The sequence below is a fragment of the Taudactylus pleione genome, unplaced genomic scaffold (assembly GCF_031769625.1).
Source record: "Taudactylus pleione unplaced genomic scaffold, aTauple2 ptg000393l, whole genome shotgun sequence".
Taxonomy (NCBI): domain Eukaryota; kingdom Metazoa; phylum Chordata; class Amphibia; order Anura; family Myobatrachidae; genus Taudactylus; species Taudactylus pleione.
The window spans coordinates 6815830-6842703 of NW_028284794.1; the positions used below are offsets into that span (position 1 = coordinate 6815830).

The following is a 26874-nucleotide window of genomic DNA, read 5'->3' on the forward strand; positions in this document are numbered from 1 at the left end:
AGAACTAGAAGCAGAGCTACCCTCATGTCTAAAAATGACTAAATGTTGGGAGGGTGGCAGGGCAGATTTAGTGCCGGTATCCTCAGAGAGATATGCAGACATGGTAACAGACTCAAAGTTCAGGCTAAGTGGGGCAGACACATTAAACTCAGAGTTAGAATAACTGGGCAAATGGCTTGGGCATTCAATGAGATCGGGCCAGGATCTATAACTGACAACAAGTGATTACACCAGTCATCTAGGTAGAATATTAGGATCTTCAATAACTCCATCGCCAATTGAGTACTGAATGCTGTAGCCTCAGATGATTTATATCTGGCCTCCATTGCTGGTGAATCGAAGGAGATGGGGAAGGATAGATCCCACAAAGTACCAGAGAGGGGGCTACAGCAATCATATTTACCAATAGGTGGCAGAGCAAACCGTCCAACAACAAACTAGCTAAATTTATGTGTAAATAATTAATTAGTACAACAAAAATTAATTGTAACCCCCTATTTGTTTATAAAAGGGATATTAGGTTACTAATTGGTTGGATATTAATAAATTTGTGCCTCCACCCAAACTATTTGAGGTTTGCCTGGGAAAACCTATTGAGTGTGTAGTGTAACAGCTGTTCAATATTTAATTCACGGTACAGTATTATTTTCCTTATACTTACCACCTAGTCCTTTCCTCCCACAGGTTACTGCTGTATAGGATTTCCCACAAGTTCTGTTCCAGGTAAGTATTACACAATATTAACAATTCTAAGTTTCTTTTATATAGTAATATGGCAAAATAAAAGAAGACCATACACTGGTAATTCACTTATACATACAATTCAATTACCATACAACAAGATATACAAATGTATACATCTACTATGAATGTAGATCCTATTATCCTAACTTTGTACACTTAAACCCTAAAGTAATACAAGTCCATGAACTTGGTTTAGGTCCAACCTAGTTCATAGATTACAGGTAATGTTTTGGTAGAAGTTTAATTGTCCTAGTAATGAAACTTTTCCATATATATTCTTATATTCGCAGTAGCATTCCAATTTAATAGTATGATCTGCAATGCACCAAGGCCAAGCTCCGGTAGAATACTTATGCTGAGGCCTTAATGAACATTAAACTTAACCACATTAATAAATAATGTCCTGTGGGGTTATGTACAAGCCAGAGAATAAGGGCGTGTGCTGTTAGATTACTAAAATCTTATAATCTGCAGGGGAATTTACTTTGAGGATTAAGCTATCACCTGCCCAAGTGATGAATACCATTCCCTTACTGACTTTCTGCTTGTTATACCGCAGGGCTTGACAAATTTTTATAAAATCCATGAGCCAGGATGAATTTGTAGGAGCCAGACCGCCGCCCCCCCAAATAATTACAGGAATGAGCTAGGAGCATAGCTCTGTGTGTTATACACACTATACTAGTCCACAAAATAGTCACAGTTGAATGGATGCAGTAAAATGGAGGCCCCCTCACTGCTCTGCACAGCTCCCCTGCTCCACCCTCCAGTAATAATGGACCACATTTCACATAAAACAATGGTGCCAGAAAGCACAACAAAACCCCCCTCCCCTCATGGTCACACCACTATCCCTCTAAAGCCACACCACAATCCCTGGCCACGCATAGACCCTATTACCGGAGAGCACTATGCAGCCTGAGATAGGAGACAGTAGACAGTCGGGAGGTACAGGAGGATCAGCATAGACTGGGACAGACAGCAGGGATCAGAGCAGGCCAGGATGGAGAGTAGTCATCAGCGCAGGCCAAGACGGACACAGGCACAGCAGTCGCCGCAGGCAACACTCAGCACATGCACTCCTGTGCATGATATGAACACTGCAATACTTTAGGCATGAAACTCTGCCAGAGCTGATGAGGATCCGCTTCCTCCCTCACTGCAAAATCTGGTAGCCAGGCAGCAAAATCTGATAGCCATGGCGACCTGGCCCTCGGGATTTGTCGAGCCCTGTTATACAGTGCTGTAGTGTTGTCCAGGGGGTGCTCTGTCCATCAGGGGTGCTCCCCCCGAGTGCAAAAAAATAAAAAAAAATTCTGTGTTTGTGAATTGTGTGAACTGTGGCTGCACGTGCATCAACAAAGGAGCAGCGCCAAGCGTGCGCCTGTGTCCCATAAATAAAGGGCCAGCTGGATTGACCGTTAAAGGGTGCTGTAACCCCCAAAGGGCACTCCAAACAAAATAAAAAAATATATTTTTTGTGTTTGTGAATTGTGTGCGCAGTAGCCACATGTGCATCAACAAAGTAGTGCCAAGCATGCGCCTGTGTCCCATAAATAAAGGGCCGGCTGGATTGACCGCTAAAGGGTGCTGTAACACCCAAAGGGCACTCCAAACAAAAAAAAAAATTTTTTTCTGTGTTTGTGAATTGTGTGCACTGTGGCTGCACGTGCATCAACAAAGGAGCAGCGCCAAGCGTGCACCTGTGTCCCATAAGTAAAAGGCCAGCTGGCTTGTCCGTTAAAGGGTGGCTCAATCTTAAAGGGTGTTGTAACCCACAAAGTGCACTACTCTCCAGCAAAAATAAAAAAATATTTTCTGTGTTTGTGTGCGCCTTAGCGGCACGTATATATCAATATAACATAAATGGAGGACCAAACTTTCTCCGATAAAAATAAAATATGGAAAGATCAAGAACCACTTCCTCCTAGTGCTGTTGCTGCTGCTGGGAGTTGTTCATCATCCAAGAGAGGAAATAGGATCACCACTACTTTTACTAAACAATTGACCCTCCAACAGTCCCTAGCGAGGAGGATGAAGTACGACAGCAGTCATCCTGAAGCAAAACATATAACTGAGGCCTTGACTGCTATGTTGGTGTTAGACGTGCGTCCGGTATCTGCCATTAGTGCAGTGGGATTTAGACAATTGATGGAGGTAGTGTGTCCCCGGTTCCAAATCCCATCTAGATTCCACCTGCATCTTCAAAGCAGCAGCGACAAGCATGCATCTGTCTGTTAAAGGGTGGTGTAACCCTCAAAGTGCGCTGCACAAACAATCAAAACATTATTCTATTTTTTTCTGTCTTTGTGAATTGTGTGGGCTGTAACCGCACCTGCATCCTCAAAGTAGCTGCGACAAGCGTGCGTCTGTCTGTTAAAGGGTGGTGTAACCCTCAAAGTGCTCCAAAAAATAAAAAAATATTTTTTTATGTGTTTGTGACTTGTGTGTGATGTAGCCGCACGTGCATCAACACAGTAGCAGTGCCAAGCGTGCGCCTGTGTCATAAGTCATGGGCCGGTTTGTACATCTGGTCTGGACTGAAGGACGTGCCAACAATTTCTGACAAGACTACTGTCACTGCATATGATACTGTCCTCAAAGCAGCAGCAACAAGCGTGCATCTGTCTGTTAAAGGGTGGTGTAACCCTCAAAGTGCACTCCACAAACAATAAAAAAATTCTTCTTTTTTTTCTGTTTTTATGAATTGTGTGGGCTGTAGCCACACCTGCATCCTCAAAGCAGCAGCGACAAGCGTGCGTTTGTCAGTCAAAGGGTGGAGTAACCCCCAAAGTGCGCTCCACAAAAAATAAAATAATCTTCTTTTTTTCTATGTTTGTGTGTGAAATGTATGTGCAGTAGCCGCACCTGCATCCTCAAAGCAGCAGCGACAAGCGTGCGTCTGTCTGTTAAAGGGTGGTGTAACCCTCAAAGTGCTCCAAAAAATAAAAAAATATTTTTTTATGTGTTTGTGACTTGTGTGTGATGTAGCCGCACGTGCATCAACACAGTAGCAGTGCCAAGCGTGCACCTGTGTCATAAGTCATGGGCCGGTTTGTACATCTGGTCCGGACTGAAGGACGTGCCAACAATTTCTGACAAGTCTACTGTCACTGCATATGATACTGTCCTCAAAGCAGCAGCGAGAAGCGTGCGTCTGTCTGTTAAAGGGTGGTGCAACCCTCAAAGTGCGCTCCACAAACAATAAAAATATTGTTCTTTTTTTTTCTGTCTTTCTGAATTGTGTGGGCTGTAGCCGCACCTGCATCCTCAAAGCAGCAGCGACAAGCGTGCATCTGTCTGTTAAAGGGTGGTGTAACCCTCAAAGTGCTCCAAAAAAGAAAAAACTATTTTTATTATGTGTTTGTGACTTGTGTGCGATGTAGCCGAACGTGCATCAACACAGTAGCAGCGCCAAGCGTGCGCCTGTGTCATAAGTCAAGGGCCGGTTTGGACATCTGGTCCGGACTGAAGGACGTGCCAACAATTTCTGACAAGACTACTGTCACTGCATATGATACTGTCCTCAAAGCAGCAGCAACAAGCGTGCGTCTGTCTGTTAAAGGGTGGTGTAACCCTCAAAGTGCACTCCACAAACAATAAAAAAATTCTTCTTTTTTTTCTGTCTTTGTGAAATGTGTGGGCTGTAGCCACACCTGCATCCTCAAAACAGCAGCGACAAGCGTGCGTCTGTCTGTTAAAGGGTGGTGTAACCCTCAAAGTGCACTCCACAAACAATAAAAAAATTCTTCTTTTTTTTCTGTTTTTATGAATTGTGTGGGCTGTAGCCACACCTGCATCCTCAAAGCAGCAGCGACAAGCGTGCGTTTGTCAGTCAAAGGGTGGAGTAACCCCCAAAGTGCGCTCCACAAAAAATAAAATAATCTTTTTTTCTATGTATGTGTGTGAAATGTATGTGCAGTAGCCGCACCTGCATCCTCAAAGCAGCAGCGACAAGCGTGCGTCTGTCTGTTAAAGGGTGGTGTAACCCTCAAAGTGCGCTCCACAAAAAATAAAAAATTCTTTTTTTCCTGTCTTTGTGAATTGTGTGGGCTGTAGCCGCACCTGCATCCTCAAAGCAGCAGCAACAAGCGTGCGTCTGTCTGTTAAAGGATTACATCAGTGACAGCATCCAAGTAGGCATGTCAGACAGTCCGTACATGTACTGGCAGGAAAAAGGCAATTTGGAGGCCCCTGTACAAACTGGCTCTATTTTACCTGAGTTGCCGCCCGTCCGGTGTGCACTCCGAAAGAGTGTTTAGTGCAGCTGGGAACCTTGTCAGCAAAAGGCGTAGGAGGTTGCTTCCACAAAATGTGGAGAAGATGTTGTTCATAAAATTGAATTATCAACTCTTCCAGGGAGACCAGCCTCCAGAACGTTCAGAGGGACCTGTGGTGGTGGATTCCAGTGGGGACGAATTAATACTCTGTGAGGATGAGGATGTACACAACACTGAAGAGGGTGAGGAATCGGTGAATGAGGAGGATGAGGACGTCATCTTGCCTCCGTAGAGCCAGTTTGTGCAGGGACAGATTAATTGCCAGCTTGTTTTGTGGGGGCCCAAACGAACCAATCATTTCAGCCACAGTCGTGTGGCAGACCCTGGCGCTGAAATGAATGGTTTGTTAAAGTGTGCATGTCCTGTTTATACCACATATGGGTGGATGGGAGGGCCCAAGGACAATTCCATCTTGCACCTCTTTTTTTTCTTTGCATTATGTACTGTTTGGGGCCTATTTGGGGCCTAGTTTTTCAAACTGCCATCCTGTCTGCCACTGCAGTGTCACTCCTAGATGGGCCACGTGTTTGTGCCGCCCACTCGTGTCGCTTAGCATAGTCATCCATCTACCTCGGTGCAACCTTTTGGACATAAAAACACTATTGTGAGGTGTGAGGTGTTCAGAATAGACTGAAAATGAGTGGAAATTAAGGTTTTTGAGGTTAATAATAGCATAGGAGCAGAAAAATCAACACATTCTGTGATTTTAGCTGTTTTTATGCTTTTTAAAAAAAAAATACAGATCCAAAACACAAAACCCAGAACCCAAAACACCGAAGGGTGGTTTTGGCAAAACCAATCCAGATCCAAAACACGAAGAGAGATCCAGATCCAAAACCAAAACACAAAACACGAAAAGTGGCTGGTGCACACCCCTAGTGTAGGTACACCCCACTATTATCAACACTTATAGCAATGTAGCAATGGGTGACTCAATAGGGACAGGAAGGACCAACAGTGATCTTGGACCAAATACAGGAGCAATAACTGCAGTCTATAATGCTTAAAGTGTCTCAGCACTTAAGGTCCCACCGAGCCATCAGTTGTTATGTGTAATAGTGGACAGGTATGGAATGAATCAGGAGAGGAACAGGACTGGCACTTCCATTAAGCAGCTTTTGACTGGTACTTGTTGGGGGCCCTGTGGTGCTGAGGTGGACAATGGCAGCCGCCACTTCCTCAGTTGAGTATATATGGGTATTGTTCTACCACTAGTGCAGGTTTCCTGTGGCAGGAAATCCAGGCATTTATGCAGCCACTCTTTTGGTCTCATCATTAGGCCAGACACCTTTGAGAGGTTTTGGAGTTAGTGCCAACACCCCCTTGTTGACATTACATCATTAGTGCATCCACTGCTGTGGTCTCATCCTATCAGTAGACCATACAGCTCTAACAGATTTATTATTAGTGCCATCACCCCCTGGGTAACATTACATAATTAGTGCGGCCAACTTTGGTAAATATTTGAATTAGTGCAGCCATCTTGGTGTGATAACATTTACTCATTATTATTTTAACAGGAGAATGAAGCTCTCTAAACACTACAGAGTATGGTTCCTGGGTTTAAGCTTAATTATTTTTCTGATCTTTGGATTTAGAGTGCAGTTTCATCATAATTATCTTCTAAACAGGTGAGTAACTAAATTGACCTGTTACATTGGAAAACAAGACAGAATGCTATTTCATGAAGCTAGACATAAAGGATTCAAAACCACTGAATATAGTTTTGTAACCAGGTATAATGTAGCAGTTATTAATTATATACTTGTTGCTAAGATTATCTTATAGTCGTCGCCCAAGGCTATTATGTACTCCAACCCCTAGAAAGTACTTAGGAACACCTCTAAGATAAGTAATATACTTTTCTCTAGACCTATATTTGTGATGTTCTGGGTTGTTTGTGGACCCGGGGTGGTAGCAGGAGCGAACACAGAAGCAGATTTGAAAATAAAACTAGGATTTTTAATAAGTGCTTGAGTAGACATATAATGGCAGTAAATAAAAGTCCAGGAATATATAAATGTGCACAAGAGTTCTGTGGTGGGAGTAGAAGGGTTAATGTCCAAGTAGAAATAATTAGAGCTGTCCAGGTGTGCAGGTAGTGAAACTGAAAAATAATCAAGCCAGGTTTGCAGGTAGTGAACTGAAAATAATCAAGCCAGGTTTGCAGGTAGTGAACAGAAGCGCAGGATGTCAGCAGGCTCATTCACTCAGGTATGGGCAAGGGTGATGGAGGAAGCAGGGTAGTCCAGTGGGAGCTAGGAGCTGACAGGCAGACTGGCAGACAGCGAATTCACAGGAACAGGTAAGCACAGAGAACTCCCTCTCAGCTAGGCTGAGATACACGTTGCACTGGCAAAGAAGGAAGGCACTGACCCTTCCTAAATACCCCATGCCATGCTGTTACTGGCCGGAGGGAACATGTGACTCACCAGGATTGGCCAGCCGCAGCACATGGCCAGAAGGCAAGATGGCGGCGCCCATGCCAAACGGAATGGAGACGCCGCCAGGCCTTACCAGCGCAGAGTGACAACAGGCCTGCACAACAACGCACGCAGCCAAAGCCCCCCGCCGGACACCAGCTCCGCCACCAGACAGCCCGCGCCACAATGACCTCACAGGTAACCCTCGCCTAGCGCCATGCTGAAATACCCTGGCCGTGACAATATTATATTTAAACTACCATACTAGATATTACATTTAAATACCTCTGACTTCCAGCCTTCTTTAATATCAGCATAATATACATTAATAAGTAACACTTACAGTAAGGGTATATTTACTAAGAATCATCTCAGGCCATGTTTAAACACTGGCCATTGCAGGGACTCACATGAGTCTTTACCTCAGATCACGGATTTACTAAGAATCGTGTTTGCCTGTCTATTTTGATTCAGTGGTGATACTGATTGTGTTATATAGTGTGTGAGTACAGTCATACTGGTCCCTTCTCAATATACTCCACTTAGCACTCCACAGGTCAGTGTCTATTTATCTATGTGTACAGAATTATAACAGAACATCAAAAGAAAATAATAAAAGTCAGTAGGTTACATGGCCTCTGAATTAGGGCTAAATGTAATGGCCTTTGATTTGCAGCTGCTGTAGGGATTTATGCGAGTCTCCCCATATTTTTAAAGTGACGATCCTTTCAAAGGCTAAACCAGCTTGGTTTAGCCTTTAAAATGATTGTCACTTAAAAAATATGGGGAGACTCGCGTAAATCCCCTCAGAATCAGAAGTTTGGAGGCTATTACATTTAGTCAGAGAAACCAATTCATATGTAGACTGTTATCCTATGAGCAATAGTGGAATAAATATTTCATGGATCTGTGGCTGAATTTAAACTACATAAAACAAAAACATAACTCGCAATGAGTCCCCATACCTCTATATCTCTGCACCCCTTAACAAACAAAGTCTAAATGCCATTCTTTTCGGTGGTGCACTTTGTAAGTGCACCACCGTAAGTACAGTGCACCACCACGGTAAGTCTATGCAACAAGATTCCTGTGCTGTGTGGTCACAATAATAACCCTTTGAGAAAAATGTTAATAGTAACAATGTGCGGTTCAGATCTCCAGAAATCCGATCCCACACGAATTTTGTGAATCCAGACAGATCTGATTGGTGGTTCTAATCTCCTAAGGAGATCCGGTTAATTCTGAGTTGCGGTTCTAATCTCCTGAGGAGATCTGGTTAATTACAAGTCGCGGTTCTAATCTCCTGGTGGTTCGGAAATCTGATTTTAAATCCCACTTTCGGGTTTTGCATTACAAAAATTACATGATTTTAGCTGTTTTAAAAAACTTTATCATTTTGTTTAGAAAAAAAAAAAAAAAAACTCTAGATCTACGAACAAAACCAAAACACTTTAGGGTGGTTTTGCAAAACCAGAACCAAAACCTAAACACGGAGAATAATCCAGATCCAAAACCAAAACTAAAACCAAAACACGGGTCAGAGCACATCTCTAGTTAATGGGAATGGTCTTTTTCCTAGTTGAATTGACAGCTACTGTACGTGTTACAGTTAGTAGACCTTCATTAGGTACAATGCAGTTTGGACTCCCATGCTAATGGCTTAAACCCCTTGTCATCACACAAGTGCAGCTCTTATTTGCTAGTAACGCTTTAAGTCTATCTTGTCACTAAGAAGCCTGTTCCTAGGGAATTTGGTATGAAGCTGTTGAAAATATACCAGGTCTGATTCAGAGGTGGACGCTATTGCAGCCATGACTGAGTCTTCCTACATGCGCGACTGCATCTTTATTCTAATTCTGCAGCCGATGTGCTTCCTAATAAGATGCCCCCTGGCTGTGGTGCTAGTCTGCACCATCGTACAATGCACCTGCCCTATAGAGATGCAGAATATTTGTCTGAGCATGGTCGCCGATGCCAGGGCAACTGCAGAAAAAACCTCAAAATGCCCTTGTCTGACTAGCCATCCCCTTTATACCTCCTAGTAATGCCCAGCGAAGGTGCCTGTCTCTGAGTCGACATTTATTTTGTGACTCCCAGTGGTGATCATTGGGATGCGCAGCTCGGACACATGCACAGACTGAAAACATTGGGCGCTTGTGTCCAATGTCACTACAGCATCCACCTCTGAATATGGCCCTCAGTGTCTCACAGGGGCACGTGCAAACACATTTTACTTGGAATAAATAAAACTCAACAGCTGCTATCTCTGGATTCCTGTTAGAGTCTATTTTTTTACAGACCTGCTCTGCAATCGTTCACTGGAAGCTGTTCTCTGTACTGACCCAATCAGCAGCCCTACTAAGGAGCTTAGTGTCTCCATATAATGCAAACTTACATTTTTTTCAGTAAGACAAAAACAGACTGTTTGACAGACAACATACAATATGTGATTGATCAGATCACACCTCCCTCATTAGAATGAGACAGAGGAACATTCCTTCAGGATAACAGTGTCCAAAGCCACTGAACCATGAAGGCAAGTTACAACAGGTTTTCACAACTCTTAAACCATCTAATACATATTCTAAGCAGATTTATGGCTATTAACCCTTTGATAATGATACCACTAATGTTCTCGGTGGAACAAGATAAGATTCTAGGATGCAAAGATGTTAATCAAGCCAAACAAACAAATATCTCAGTTAAAAAGACATTTATTAAAACGTAAAAGAAAATATATTATAAACACTTAACTTGCTCGTCAGCTCATCTACTTTGGACATAAATGGTTAAATTCCAGGAGCTCCGTCCAATATCTTGGAGCTGGAATATCGCACATGGAGAAAAAGGCAAAGGCTGAGCCTGATGGATATGCTTTGTATGGAATTTTTATACCATCCTGACAGTGAGCCCCCAACACAACTTATAAATATGGGTATACAGTAAATCTGTTTCAAGCTACTCTATTTGTTAAATACTGATAAGAAAGTTATAACAAACTAAAGCATGCATAGAAACCTAAAGACAATGCCTTGAGGATTTATGGTGTATCTAGTTTTCACATTCCTTTGTACCACCTAATGCAATGCCTGACCTCCATCTAATGCCTGGTACATTCATAAAATCATTGCACGCATCATGACTTTTAGCAGCCATTTTTGTTCTCCCATGACAAAACTTCATAGAGTGGTAACATTGGAATTCCAAAAGACATACTAGGGGGTCAAGTTTTTTGCCTGAACTCCCTTTAGTGTACGCTGGACAGAACTTTGACCCAAGGAGCCTGTTCTGGGCCTTTCACTGGATGGATTTGGATGAAAACTTCTCAGAGGGGTTGCATTTGGCCTGGGATGCCTAATGGAGTGGTTGGGTCCCGGTTGGACCTCACGGTGGCATGCGCCGGGTAGAACTTTGACCTAGGGAACCTGTTCTGGGCCTTCCACTGAATGGAATTAGACAACATCACATAATGAACTGTAATAACTTGAAGATTTAGACTTCAGGTACTGTGTGGGTTGCTGGTCCCGAGTAATTCATGTCCACACACAGCACTACTAATGCAAAAATTCTGTATTGAGTATAGTTTAGGTCATATTATCAATGCACAGCAATAATGGCAATGTTTCAGGATCCCTCCGGACCCTGTCCTCAGGCTGATGGTAACAATGGTAATATATAATAACAATGAAAAGTGAAAATACTAAGACTTCTTACCTTTATCCCCTGTGTCACCACGTGTATGAAAATCCCAGAGACCGGCTGCGCTCACACATCCGTTGGGACTCACTCCGATGACATCAACGCTGCCTCCGTCTCTGGGAATTGGCTGAAAAAAAATGCATAAAATGTTAAAAACATATGTAGTGAATGCACAACATGTACCCCTGAATGAATGTTGTGAATAGCTGATATATTGTATGATATGATAATGGGGTGGGTGCATTAAAAACTGGTGAGTAACTAGTCTGAGTCACGTGTCTGGCACTGGCTTTGCTGATGAAGTATATGTGTCTCTGTGAAACAGGGAATCTGTGTCAATATTCTGAAAAAAATATGTTGGTGTGTGGCAGTAATGTATGCTAAAAGTATAGGACCCCTAATGGATGTTCTGGGAACAAGAAATGTGATGTTAAATATATGACACTAGTGCAATACTGCATATATACAGTCACTAAATACATCAAAACACCTGTCAAAGTATATCCAAACTTAAACAAACAAGAATTTGATGCTCTAACATTAAGCAATGATCAATCCATTAGTATATGCCCTGTGGACAAAGGAGGGAGCATAGTCATAAAAGATATGAAGGATTAAAAGGCAGAAATTGAAAGACCATTGACCCAACAAGACATGAACAACTATCAGGGGACGCGACAGCAGCATTCACAAAAGAACTGGAAGAAATATTGACACAAGCCACTGAGAACAATTATATAATGAAGAGGGAACAAAGAACATTATGTCCAAAGCACCCCACAGTTCCAATCTTATACACAGTGCCTAAAGTGCACAGTGCACAAAACCTTAATAAACTCGCCTGACAGACCCATTATCTCTGCCAGGGGCTCATTATTTCAGCCTACAGCAGAGTACTTAGAGTCATTACTCCATCCTCACATCATCAAACAAAGAACTTACTTGAAGGACACGACAACATTCCTAAACAAACTAGAGTACCTCATGAATATAGACGACAACACCATCATGTGTGCTATGGAAGTTTCTTCATTGTATACTTCCATTCCCCATAATGAGGGTCTTTCTGCAATCAAAACATTAATTGATACTTTGGAAGAACCATTGGGTTTGGACCACAATACCTTCATGCATCTGTTACGTCTCATTTTATCAAGAAATTACTTTATGTATAACGGAAGTTATTTTTTACAAAAATCAGGATGTGCAATGGGGTCCAGTGTGGCCCCATCTTATGCAAACATCTTCATGTTTCAACAGGAACAAGAATTATTTTTTGCCCGACCAGATTTTTCCCAACACATAGTTTGGTACACCTGTTTCATTGACAACCTATTTATGCTGTGGAAAGGAGGCTCGGACCTCTTTGAATCCGTGATGGAGGACATTAACAGATTTCCATCACCAATCAAGTTCACATATACATATAGTAGTACCATTATCAACTTTTTGGATGTCACAGTACACATGCACAGTGGCAATTTTTCAACAACAGTGTACTATAAACCAACTGATCGAAACTCACTTTTGGACGTAAGTAGCCACCATCCCAAAATGCTTAAAGATGGATTGCCTTTTTCACAAATGCTGCGGATAGTTTGCATTACAAGTGAGTCCGCAAAATTACCAGCGGCCTTGGAGGTAGTAATTAATAAATTCCTACAGAAGGGTTATGGCTTGTCATTACTAAGGAGCATACAAGCAAAAGTATTACAACTGGATAGACAAGGTAATTTAAAAAAAAGTGTATCCCAACAAGAGCAGGAGAAATTAATCTGGACTACCCGCTTTTCAACTGCAAGTCCAATTATTCCACGTGGCACCAAAGCATTAGGCCAATAATAACAACGGATTCCAATTATCCATTTTAAGACATACACGACATGACTTGCTATAAAAGGGGTAAAAATTTGAAGGACTTTCTAGTCAAGACTGATGTCACACAATACAACCAACCAACAGCCATTTTTGGCCAGGTTTAGAAAACCGGCTGTTATCGTTGCCCCTCATGCGTGATATGTAACTATTTAATAACAGGTCCAAACTTCAAGCATCCACATACAGGGGTTACCATCAACATCAAACATGTGTTGAACTGCACATCCAAATATGTTGTTTACTACATCACTTGTCCCTGTGGCATATTCTATGTTGGCATGACCAGCCACACATTCAGGAAAATAATGGCGCTTCACAGATCGGCAATCAATAAGGCCATAGTAGGAGGACATGTGGACCAACCGGTGGCTAAACATTTTCAAGAGAAACAACATTCACTATCATCTTTAAAGTATCAAATCATTGACCAGGTACCCCCTCTTAAAAGGGGAGGAGACAGGAATGCGATCCATCTAAAATTTGAATCATGGTGGATATATAGATTGAATACCCTACACCCTGCAGGATTGAATGAAAAAATAGATTGGAATGCCCTCTAGAGCATACCTCCCAACATTTGTTGGGAGGGAGTCGGAATATGCGTGCGCTCGAAAAGGGGGCATGGCCTAATCGTAAAGGGGTGTGGTCTGATGACACGCCCGGTTTACATCACTAATGGGGCGTGCCCAGCATCTCCGAGATGCTGGGCAGCCCCCGGGCTCCCCCCCGCATGCTCCCCCCAACTTCCCCACCCACCGCGGGAAACTGCGACCCGTGGGTGGGACAGTGGGACAGTCCCAGAAAAACGGGACTGTCCCGCTAAATGCGGGACAGTTGGGAGGTATGCTCTAGAGACATCAGTGCTCCCATTTTTGGACTGTGCATTAAAAATTATATTAAGTATATGTGTAGTATTGCACTAGTGTCATATATTTAACATCACATTTCTTGTTCCCAGAACATCCATTAGGGGTCCTATACATTTAGCATACATTACTGCCACACACCAACATATTTTTTTCAGAATATTGACACAGGTTCTCTTTTTCACAGGGACACATATACTTCATTAGCAGAGCCAGTGCCAGACACGTAACACAGACTACTCACCAGTTTTGAACGCACCCACCCCATTATCATATCATACAATATATCAGCTATTCACAACATTCATTCAGGGGTACATGTTGTGCATTCACTACATATGTTTTTAACATGTTATAAATTTTTTTCAGCCAATTCCCAGAGATGGAGGCTGTGTCGACGTTGCTAGGCAACAATCCGACACCCAGCGCTGATGTCATCGGAGTGAGTCCCGACCGACATGTGAGCACGGGCGGTTTCCGGGATTGGCATACACATGGTGACACAGGGAATAAAGGTAAGTAGTCTTAGTATTTTCACTTTTCATTGTTATTATATATTACCATTGTTACCATCACAGCAGCCCGAGGACGGGGTCCGGAGGGATCCTGAAACGTTATTGCTGTGCATTGATAATATGACCTAAACTATGCTCAAAACATAGTGTTTGCATTAGTAGTGCAGTGTGTGGACTTGAATTATTTGGGACCAGCAACATATATTATAGAATACTAGCACACGAAGCTGCACCATAGCAACTGAGTGCCAGAATTTTTGGAGACATATATATATATATATATATATACAAAGGCACTCACTATGCCAGATATGAATAGAGCACAGGTGTCCTAGTCCAAGAAGAGCTGCAAATCACTCCACGTATATATCAGCAAAAAAGGGACATTACTCAGGATCTTGAATATGCAATCAGTCTCTGTATTCAAATAATCAAAAACATCTAGTCGACATTTGGTGTATATAATCACCTTTGTGAAGACAACCATTCATAGTCACATAACAGTACATCTACAGCAAAAGAATAGTCTAACTTACCTCTCATAAGTAAGGAACAAGACTGCATACCCTGATGCAAACGCTGGATCCACACAGCACCCTTGATGGGACACATATTAATTACATCACGCCGTCCCCTACCTCCGCCTACAGTGTAGGTGCGCCATTGCTAAGCAAAATCCAATACCTCAGTGGTGCAGAGAGCCTGTGGTCTGGTGCTATAAACAAAAGAACAAGAGGGAATGAGCATGTACAACCACACCACATATAGTTAACACAAAAAATAGAAAAATAAAAAAAGAACAGACATGATAAAAATAATGCAAGATTGAGACAATAGTGTATCCATGAAACAACGCACCTAATATAAGGTAACAACATAAATATGCCCACTACGGACACAGCTTAAAAGCAAAATTAGTAACATAAAATTTTTAGTTTCTATCATGCAATAGAAAAAGTACTAATGAGACACTTAATAAATCTTAAAGTTATTTCCATAACTGATGAAGACTTAATATCTGAATAAACACACAAAGCAACAGTAAGTAAAAAAACACTTAATTATAAGAATTAATTCCAGCAGTTTTTTTCATTAATGCCCTTCAGAGAAACTGTGTCCAGGCGCAAAATCCATTTTGCTTCCAATTTCCTCAATTCTTTCTTTCTGTCTCCTCGACGCACTTTTTTCCAGAACATGATCTATGGCAGAGGTTCCCAAACATGGTCCTCAAGGCTCCCCAACAGTTCAGGTTTTAGAGATATCCATGGTTGAGCACAGGTGACTTAATTAGTACCTCAGTCAATTTAATTTAACCACCTGTGCTCAACCATGGATATCTCCAAAACCTGTACTGTTGGGGAGCCTTGAGGACTGCGTTTGGGAACCTCTGATCTATGGTCATGTACTTTAAACAGAATAAAGTATGAGTCCTTTCTATCAAGTGTATCGCCACTGGCTGATAGCTTGTATGACTAGATAGCGGTGTTTGATTGTTGAAGCATGTGCTGCCATGTGTTCTTCAAAAGATCTGGAAGATTTACCAGCATAATATACTGTAGCCTGAATTGGCACTTGAAGATGTACAAACATGACGAGCAGGTGACAACGTGTCTGAATGGAATGTAGTGACTGCTGTGAGGATGGGGAAAAGAAGATCCTGTATCCAGATATCTGCATATTACACAGTAGATGCATTTATGGCAACCTGGTTTCTACGTGGTAGTCCTCAATCTACAGTGATCAAAGTTGGTGATGTCGGTTTGTACTATTAGGTCCCTCATATTGCTGCCTTGGTGGAAACATGTCACTAGTGTCTTGTGCTTAAACACCTTCAATTCTTTATCCATTGCCACAATAGGCCAAATGGCTCTTGTTGCTTTTTGCACAATGGGACTGCTTGTAGTATATTGGCTTGTCCAAATAATGTGGTCCTGATTTCTATCTTTAGGGTTGTCTTGTCAGTGTTTATTTGTGTGTGTGAGGTGTGGTCTGGGAGAGGAGGTTTGCGTTTGTTTGTATTTTATTTTGTCTGTGTTCAGTGTTTGTGTTTGGAGAGGAGGATGTTAGGGGCAGAGGAGAGGCAGGGAGAGAGTGAGTGAGAGGAGATGTCTGCTACTCAGACCTATGTCACATCTGGTGAGGACAGTGAGAAGGAGGTCCACCAGAGCAGCAAACCTAAGACAGGCCACAACATGAAATTCACGTTCGGCCAGAATGTTACATTAGTTATGGACATCATGAAGCACCACCAGCTTCTTTTTGGACGAAAGGCTGCCAGCACCTCTGCAGGCAAGACTGCCATTTGGGTGGGGGTCATCCAGGCTGTAAATGGTGTGAGGCCTACTAGGAGGAGTCAGGACAACTGTAAAAAATGGTTCTCCGCTATCAAACACTGCAAAAGCGTTAAAATGGTGTATTTATTTTGCGTGTTATACCTCTTTTACACTAGAGCTAAAACCCGGGTCATTGCAGGCTTAACCCATGTAGCTCCTTGGTGTAAAGGGGGACAGGGTTGGATTCCCAGGTGGAGTGACCCGGCAATCCAATGAAGGTAACTTGCAGGGTTTTACATGGGAATAACCCATGAAACCCTGCAGTGTAAACGGCGCAATCCGGGTCATGATGATGAAGCTGGATGCCATTGTTCCAGCGAAATGCGTCAAACCTTATTACTACACCTGCAAGATTTACCCTGTTACTAATGTAAAGGATTGAAAGGTGCCTTATCACCATTGGAGTTATTGTGGATTGTGGACTGAATAATTGTCTCCCGTATGGACTTTGGACTTACAGCCTAAAGTGGATCTTTTTACAGACCCGGATACTCCAAAAACGCTAAGAGGACTGTTTGACCACTCAATCCATCCTACGGTAATTATCGCTGAGTTCATGTATTCAGTCGCTCGGGAACCAGTCCTATAACCACCTATTCCAAACAGAAGGGACACTAATATCTACAGGATGTATTTTAATATTACTGTCATTTTCTGATTGTCCGTAACATCTTTTTAATTATATTGTATAATAAATCATTGTTACACTTTGATACTTCCGTTTCTCTACTATATTTATTTTTATACATAAGTGCCAGTTACCTTTGTTATATATATATTTGATATCCATTTAGGGACAGACAATCCCTTACTGGCTGCTATTTGGTAGTGCACTGTAATTTTTGTTTAGTGGATCGTGCCACATGCCTTCCGATTGGCCAGCTTCAGTGGTGCTTAGAGATGACGTCATCTCCAAGCATCCACTTCAACGACAGAAAAGCAGGGTCACTGCAGACCCGGCTCTGGTGTGAATGGCGCCGACTCGGGAATATCCTGGGTCGGCGCCGGCTAAATTCCGGGTCTGATCCAGTTTTGAACCCTGGGATCAATTCAGACCCTCTGGCTAGATGCGTTCACACACAGCACACCCACTATGTCCTGTCTTAAGGCGACCATTTATGCACATCATCTCAAGGATGTGTATGCAACCATCGGTAACATCGAGTACCATCGGAAGCAAACACAGCACATGTGGTTGACCACACCCTACCACAAGCACTGCGAGGGCTTCAGTGTGTAAAACAACCATGTGACATGTACTATGATACTGCATCTTAATTCTGCACGCCTCTGAAACGGCTTTAAGATGTTCAGGCATGCCTCAATTTGCACCACCACTCCCCTGTTTCTAGCAACCAACCTCTGTCACCACCCACAAATGGCTTCTCCTGTCACTAATTCTAGTGAGGTGGCTATGCGCAGCAAGCGAGCGCTTCGCGATAGCATGAACTGGTTCACACATGCGCACTGCGATGCGTACGCATGTGCAGACAGTGGACATCGGAAGGCTATGTGTGAACGCATTTAGTGAGCGGGTCTGAATCGGGCCCCCTGTTCCAACCTCCAGGTCAGACCCGGAATTTAGGTATAAAAGCAGTATCAGATAGGAAGTGAATATTCCATTTATACCATGTTATTCCAAAGTTATTAATCATTGCATTTGCATCAATTAACCGTTGTTACACATTTAATCATATGCTGCTCAGGGAATTATTCTCGATCACTAGGTGCATCTAATTTGCTATGCTCTCTGGGCCTGATTCAGACCCGGTCGCAAGCGCTGAGCGCTCGCAATGGGTCGATGGTGGCCCAGAGTGCATGCGCACGATGGAGCCGGCTCCGTCGTGCACATGCGCGAGACCTGGATTGCGACATGCAATCCGTCGCTCCGGGTCTCGCACCAAAGGGGGCGTGCTGTCGATGTTGAGTGACAGCTAGCCCCCCTTTGGTGGGTGGGCCGGGGGGTGGCTGCCCAGATGAAGGCATTCCCATGAGAACACCTACCATTTGGGGGCGGCCCCACTGACATCACTTTCAGCTCTGTTTGAGACGAAAGCTCTCTGGGGCTTGCGGCCATGAGACCCTACCACAAGGGTCTCGTCGCAAGCCCGATGACCATCGCGACCATCATCCTGGCCGCTCGTATTAGCTGTGGGTGGCAACCCACAGCAATGTGAGCGGCCAGGAAACCGCTTCGTAAAAAAAAAAAGACGCCCTCATTCAGAGCGAGCGCTCTGAATCAGGCCCTCTGGACCTCATTCAGAGTCGGTCGTTGCGGCCGCTCGGTCGTAAGGTAAAAGGGGCCAGATATGCAAATTAAGGGCTCGCAAGTTGCGTCTTTAAGATGGGATCGTTAGCTGGACGAGCGAGGGGAGGATGCAGCCATAAGTCTAAAAATACGCCCCCTTCTCGTTCGCAATACACGTCACCTCCAGGCATATAAGGATTAATCGAGACCATTGGGAACCATCGTAGCTGTTTGTAGAGCTTAAGGTTGACCATACCCTCTCTTAAGCTCTACGATCAAGTCAGTGTAAAAACCTCCCATGTCACATGTACCATGACACTACTTAGTTAATTATGCACTCCCATAAAATGCTGTTTGCATAGTCAGGCACGCCTGCGTTCGGATCTCCACTCCCCCGTTCACAAGCACCTTCCCCTGTTACCACCCACAAACGCCTCATCCTGTTACTCAAACTAACGACCTGGCTGTGTTCAAGGAGAGAGCAATTTCTGATCGTAATAGTTAATTTGCGCACGTGCATTGCGAATTTTACGCATGCGCAGTTTAGTGAACATCGGTGGCGTACAACCGTGCTGCCGCAACGACCGACTCTGAATGAGGTCCTCTGTGTGTAGTTGATACTATGTATCTAAATGGTAAGGTACTGTGTATCTTTATATTATGTAACTTTCTTATATTGTCACACCATTCCATTCGAAAGTGTCCACAGAGAGGATTATTTTGCAGTGTCATTTATTTGGTATTTCAAGAGATCCTACTCTCATCATATATTACAGAGCAGCAGAAGATCACAGGCACAAATCTATGTGCACAGTATAATTATTATTCTACGACTGGGTCATAGTTTGATTGTTGGCCATAACATATGCTGTGATCAGTATAAATTGTGCTGGCATAGGGCCTGATTCAGACCCACTCGCGAGCGGCTGTCCACTCGCAAGTGGGTCGATGTTCTGGACTGAGCATGCACACGACGGAGGGAGCTCCGTCGTGCGCATGCGCCAGACGCGACGAGCGAAGGAAAGTTCTTCGCTCATTGTGTCTGATCAAAGGGGGCGTGCTGTCGATGTTGATTGACAGCACGCCCCCTTTGGTAGGCGTGCCGGGGGCGTGCCTCCCTGACGGGGGCGTTCCCACGGGAACGCCTCCCGTCAGAAGCCGGCCCACTGACATCACTAGTGATGTCAGTGGGAGTGATTTTGGCTCTGATAGAGCCAAAATCACTCTGGAGCTTGCAGTTGAAAACCTCAACCGCAGGCTCCGGCTCGCAGTTTCGATGGTCGCGATGGTCACGACCATCGCGGCCATCAAAATGCACGCTCGTATAGCCTGTGGGTGGTGACCCACAGCTATACGAGCGTCCAGGAGGACGCTCCATTTACATGGATGCCGGCCCTCATTCAGAGCGTGCGCTCTGCTCAGAGCGTACGGCTCTGAATGAGGGCCATAGTTAGTTAGTGTATAATTATGTTATTGCTACAGGATGTTCTGATCTATAGATTTATCACATTGTAGTATTTGGCATATATTATTGCCATGCATCCAGGAAGAGATGTAGATTACTGACTTGTCACAATGCTACGATCTATCTAAATTACGGCAGCACAGCCTGAGTACGTGTAGTTATTTAGATGCTATTAATTTGATAATCTGCAGGCTGTCACAGTGGAGGGATCAGCTTGTATTTCAGCCGCACAGCGGGAATATACAGTATATGGCTCTTTGTGCAGATCTGTTTTTCTAAATGCCGTCACTATGCAGCAGTTAATTAATGTTGCAGTCACACAGCTGAAGTGTGTGTGGCTATCGTTATATCACATGTCTGTTAATTTACAGATTTATCAAAGTATGACTGTCAGCATATGTAAGAAAACTTATCGACCAGGATATGTACAGTTATCTTGATATTGTAAGTCTATTTATCAGCAGGCTGTCTTAGTAATGTAATTAGCCTGACACATGTCTTATACACAGGGGCGGATTGGCCGTTATCTCAGTGGGATAAATCCCAGTGGGCCGATTGGTCTGTGGGGCCAATTGTAATCTGTGGCCCCGCCCCCTGAATCACGTCACAGGCTATCCCTGCTGTGTTTTGAATGACAGGCAGCCGGTCGGCTGCCAGTCACAGCTACTATAGCAACCTACCTCTCTCATGCGAAGCGGCTTTCCTTTTAGGGTTCCCGACTATAGATAGACAGTAATTAGTTAGACAATAACAAATGTGTCAACCATTTTTGTGTCGATCATTTTCATGTCGAACTTTTGACCCTGTCGACCTTTTGTACCTGTCAAACTTTTTACATGTCTAACTTTAGTGTGTCTGACTTTTGTCTGTGTCGAACTTTTTTCCCTGTCTAACTATTGCTAACTATTGACTGTCTAACATCTGGTTTCTATCTAGATATTGTCTAACTAATTACTGTCTGTCTCTTATACCACACCCGGGAGGGGACAGAGTGAAGAGGAAACAATCGGAGCTGGCTGCCTGGGAGACTCCGGCAAACGGGGCTGGAGTGGGGTTTCTATTTTTTTTTATAGATTAGCTAATAGCTAGGATCCGGTGAGGGAGATTAATCTCAGGGGATGGGGGGCAAAGGGCTATTCTGTACTAGTCTGGGTGGGGGAATGATGATCTGTCTGTCTGAGAGGGAGGTGTTTTTTTCTGCACTAAGGGGACATGTTCTGTCTGTGGGGGAGGGGACTATTTTTCTAAGGTGAGATGATCTGGGGACTGGGGATCTGCTGTACTAGGGGGAGATGATCTGTCATTTGGGGAGGGGGGATCTGTCTGTGAGGGGGGATCTGCTGTACTAGGGAGAGATGATCTGTCTTTAGGGAAGGGGAATCTGCTGCACTAGGGGGAGATGATCAGTTTGTGTAGGAGGAGGGATCTGTTGCTCTAGGGGGAAGATTTGTCTGTGGAGGGATATGCTGTATTAGGGGGAGATGATCTGTCTTTGTGGGAGTGGGTTCTGCTGCACTAAGGGGAGATGATCTGTCTGTGTAGGAGGTAGGATCTGCTGCTCTAGGGGGAGATGATCTGTCTGTGAGGTAGGGGGATCTGCTGAACTAGGGGAGATGATCTCTCTGTTGGGAGGGTGATATTGTTTGCTAAGAGAAGATGATGATGATCTGTCGGTGGGGAGTGGAGATATTCTGTGCTAAAGGAAGATGACATGTGTGGGGGAGATGGGCTATTCTGTGCTAAGGGGACATGATCTGTGTGTGAAACGGGGGCTATTCTGTGCTTTGGTAGAAGAACTCCACTGGGGAGATGCCGAATAATTGTCCTGGGGAGGTGCAGGATGATGGTGCTGGGGAGATGCAATGGTAGCAAATGAGCAAATATATTTTATTAATATAACATTTTTGATATGGGAAACTCCCATTTTGTCCTGCCCCAAAACTCCTGTTACTATGTATTATTTGGTTGAACCTCTGTTGCATGTTGATGACATTTGTTTTATTGCTATGCAAACAGGCGGCTTCCAGACAATGTTATCTCCAGCATGAATAGTGAATACCGACCCAAGACACTGCCTGTCCAGGAAAGATCAATTTCTCCAGAGGTACCTTATTGCAGAGAATCACACAGGTAAGAAAATGCTCATTCACATGCTCGCTGTGCTTATACACTGGAGAAAGGGACTGTGGGTATGGCTATCAGCTCCTGGAGCGGTGGGCATGCGACAAGCTTGAGAAAATGGGGGGAGTGGCATTTTACATTAGGCCACACCCCATGCTACTAGGCCCCCACCCACTTTTCCAGACCACAGTGTGATAGTTTACTATGTAGAGATAATCACCATACAGTAGGTGACAGTTTATATTGTTAGTCCAACATTCTAACACTGCAGCTATGTTATTGCAACCACTGATCACAGTCCGATAGTCAACTAGTATAGCAATAGTGACGTGTAACAATAATACAGTTAATGTTTCCCTTCAATAACACAAGTCTGTAGATCTCTAGCAGTTTGACATTTCTCTCTATTATTTTGATATTTAGGAGCTACATGAGTACGAGGGTCATTCTGCCAACGTTTGTTTCGCAACTGCTTTTTCGAGGCAATAAGATTGCCAGAAAGACCGGGACTTTAAAACCTTATTCATCCAATCAGGTAAGTCTGAGTGGAGTTTAATTCTCCTCCTCTTTTTCCTCTTGTATTTTATTTCTATATATGAGATAGGTATTATAGGAATATGATGTTATAAAGTGATATTATTTGACTCTCAGTTTTAGTATTATATTTGTCTATTCTTAATTCATCTTCTAAATTATGGGATCACACATATTCATTATTATCCATAAAATATCACTATTACATACAAATATACCAGAGTTATCACATACACTCAATTACACTATAATAATTTATTATCATTCACAAGGGAACCAAGAAGCATCACAGTATAAGGTACACATGAATATCACACAAATAAGCTTAATACACTTACATCAATATCACTATGAATTATACAATAAGTCAAGATACAATATAGATATAGATTTACACTTCACAACAATATAGCTGAATAGATGGACAACTCATAGGGAGCTTGATATTACAAATATAACAGAGTAAGGTATTCATTTGAATTTAATTAACTATATTACTACATTAACTATGTAGTATGAACATTTTATAAAAATTAGCTACCCATTCATATGAGACAATACCTGTAGACCAAACTATGGTAGAAAGGACTTAGATAAACTACAAACTATGAACTATAATAATTACAAATAATTAATAAACTCATTATTGGTGAAGGTGTATTATTATAGGGTATGATTGCTCAATACTTTTAAAAAATATAATTCCAACTAAAGTTCTGAATATCTATTAATGCATCACGTTAAAATCAACAACTAATAAAAAGCAACCATAATTTTATGAAACCAAAAAACTATAATCAAATTTATTATACAATAATCAAACAAGTAAGATCACATTTATTATTGAATAGATCTACAATCAGTGTTATTAAATGCATTGTGTAAAATTTAAATTATAATATTTTATTTAATGAATAGATCAATTACTCATCAATTATTTTAACTGAATAAATGAAATATGATATTATATAATTCATGACAATAAATGTCCCATAATTTAGAAGATGAATTAAGAATAGACAAATATATAACTAAAACTGAGAGTCAAATAATATCAATTTATAACATTATATTCCTATAATACCTATCTCAGATATAGAAATAACATACAAGAGAAAAAGAGGAGGAGAATTAAACTCCACACAGACTTACCTGATTGGATGAATGAGGTTTAAAAGTCCCGGTCTTTCTGGCAATCTGATTGCCTCAAGAAAGCAGTTGTGAAACGTACGTCGGCAGAATGTCCCTCATACTCATGTAGCTGCTAAAAACCTAAATAATAGAGAGAGATGTTAAACAAATCTACAGACTTGTGTTATTGAAGGGAAACATTAACTGTATTATTGTTACATGTCACTATTGCTATATTAGCTGACTATCGGAACTGTGATCAGTGGTTACAATAACATACTTGCAGTGTAATGGTGCATACACATATAGTGATTTAGAAGGATGATTTGAATGATATCAATATCATTATCGTTACCATTATCTATCAAATCATAGTTTTAAATGGTCTACCTATACCGTGTCATTGACATAATTCTTGAAAAAGAACAAATCGGACAGGTTACAGTGGTTCAAAGCCTCGGAGGCCACATGGAGGAATTTAAAACAATCCTTATGTATGGTACCTGTGCTGCAGGTACCTAAATTTGGGGAAAGGTTTGTTTTGCTAACAGATGCCTCCGGGATGGGTCTGGGGGCTGTGTTGTCACAGAGAGTGAAGTACGAGAAGAGACTGATTCTTTTCCTCAGCTGTAAACTCCTCCTGAGCTACAGTGGAGCAGGAATGCCTGGCCATTATGTACAGAACAGATGCAATTCTTACTAGGAGAGACTTGAGGGGTTAGGTGAGTCTAGGGCAGCATCGAAATAGACGCTATTTTGTGCAGTTTGTAATAGAGCGACCTCATACAGAGCCCATTCACTACCAGTTTCTGAAGTCATGAAAACACTATTGTGTCCAAGCCTGGGACAGCATAGAGAGTGGTGCAAGAGTGCAAATTCAATGGCACCGTAAGTTATTAATACTGTATACAGTACAGACACATTCATAGCGGCACAGTAGTTGTCCTAGCAGATGGGGATGGTGTCATTGGCAATGGTCACTTTTCGTAGCCTTTTTCAGAACACAAGGGCAGAGCTGACTGCTTACAGTAAATGGATTAACAAAGCATCTTTTATTATGGTAATGAGAGGCACAATTCTGTGAATTAGCAGCTCCAGCATTTTGGGAGTGACAGCAATCTCATTCTGTGAGAGTGTTGAATCTGCAGTTAACCACATGGTGTCATGGCATACCATATCTGTATTAAGCAAGGAACATGTCTATTAAGGTGTCAGCTTTTCATCATGTCTAAGCAGCCTTAATGAGACATGTGAAACCGTAAGGTTTTCTGTCTATGGAATATATATATATATATATATATATATATATACATTCGTCCAAAAGGCTGCACTCACTTGTCCAGTATATAATCCAAGGTGCTCCAATAAAGACAATAAAGTCCAAACACAGAGAACAGAATTGGGCACTCACCATTCAGTAGAAAGTCATTTATTTACTCACAAAGCATGTCACAGAGTCGACGTTTCAGTCCGAAAAGGAGCTTTGTCAAGACTAAACTGCCACCACACAGCTACCATCCAGTAAACCCCTAATCTAGTTGTCCCCCAGCTAACTTAAATAGCCACACCATACAATCCAGCCAATTAGCAAGCTCCACCCCCAGCAACTCCGGAAGTGGAGGGATACAGTCCATAAAAAATACTTAACAAGGACATAGACACCTGGGCCACTCACCACACGGCACGCCTAATCGGCGCTGCCACAGACAGCTCAGTGGCTCACACACTACATCAAAAATGGCTCTGTACTGTCACAGCACTGCAAACCGGAAGTAGCATGCGTTCCACAAAGTGGAACACATCGCAACTGGAAGTAATGCGGTCAGCGCTGAAATCAATACACAAGAGGTTGCTAGGCAACACTTAATGCCCACCAACCAGCGCTATCAAGCGCAACAATGACAGGTGCTGCCTACTAACATGTGCAAGCCACTACAATATATGGGCTGCCCTCAGCCCAAATAGGCACAAAAAATGCAATTAATATCCAAAGTGGCACAGTAAGTCAGCTACAGGGAAACAGGATACCCCTAGACATAAACATGACACAATACATAAACACAAACATAACAACAACACACATACGGTAAATATACAAATGCCAATAAGGGTATGAATTGCATATCAGAAGCCAATATATGCATATCCAATATCAACAGCAATAGTGCACTTAAATGCGTTAACACACAATACATCAATAATGAATCTCACAACAATATTGACATATAAGTAATACCTAAGTGTGCCAAACTCTATTCAGAATACGCCCCACTGCAAGAAATGAAAAAATAGAAAAAATTACAAAATGTAAAAAATTCTATTACCACAGAAAAAATACAAAAAATTATATATTACCGCAAAAAATACTGTAGGGATGGTATTCATTCAGGCCTTTAGGGGCCACAGTGTCCAACTTAAATATCCACCTTGCCTCGCATTTCTTCAGGAGTAACTCCCTATCTCCACCACGAATTGGGTCAGGAACATAGTCAATCAGCATACATTTCAAAGTAGCAGCAGGATGGCCCAAAGCCACAAAATGTTTGGCCACTGGCTTAACAGAGACTTTGGATTGTAGGGCAGCCCTAATCATAGAGCAATGGTTAGCCATGTGGTCCCTAAAGAGTCTTGTTGTCA

The 26874-nt window shown here is 42.6% G+C and overlaps 1 protein-coding gene across 2 annotated transcripts in view; it reads left to right on the forward strand.

Moving 5' to 3' along the window:
- The window catches only part of LOC148507435 (galactose-3-O-sulfotransferase 4-like), a 145974-nt gene that overhangs the window by 77566 nt on the left and 41534 nt on the right, over positions 1-26874 (forward strand). The window contains exons 2-4 of one of the 2 annotated variants that reach the window (XM_088446033.1): positions 685-723; positions 6545-6655; positions 22468-22581. In XM_088446033.1, the coding sequence (XP_088302159.1) occupies positions 6549-6655; positions 22468-22581 (221 nt within the window). In that variant the 5' untranslated portion in view covers positions 685-723; positions 6545-6548. Of the gene's footprint in view, positions 1-684; positions 724-6544; positions 6656-14304; positions 14406-22467; positions 22582-26874 lie in introns of those variants that run through there. The other variant, XM_088446034.1, reaches the window with a different exon arrangement.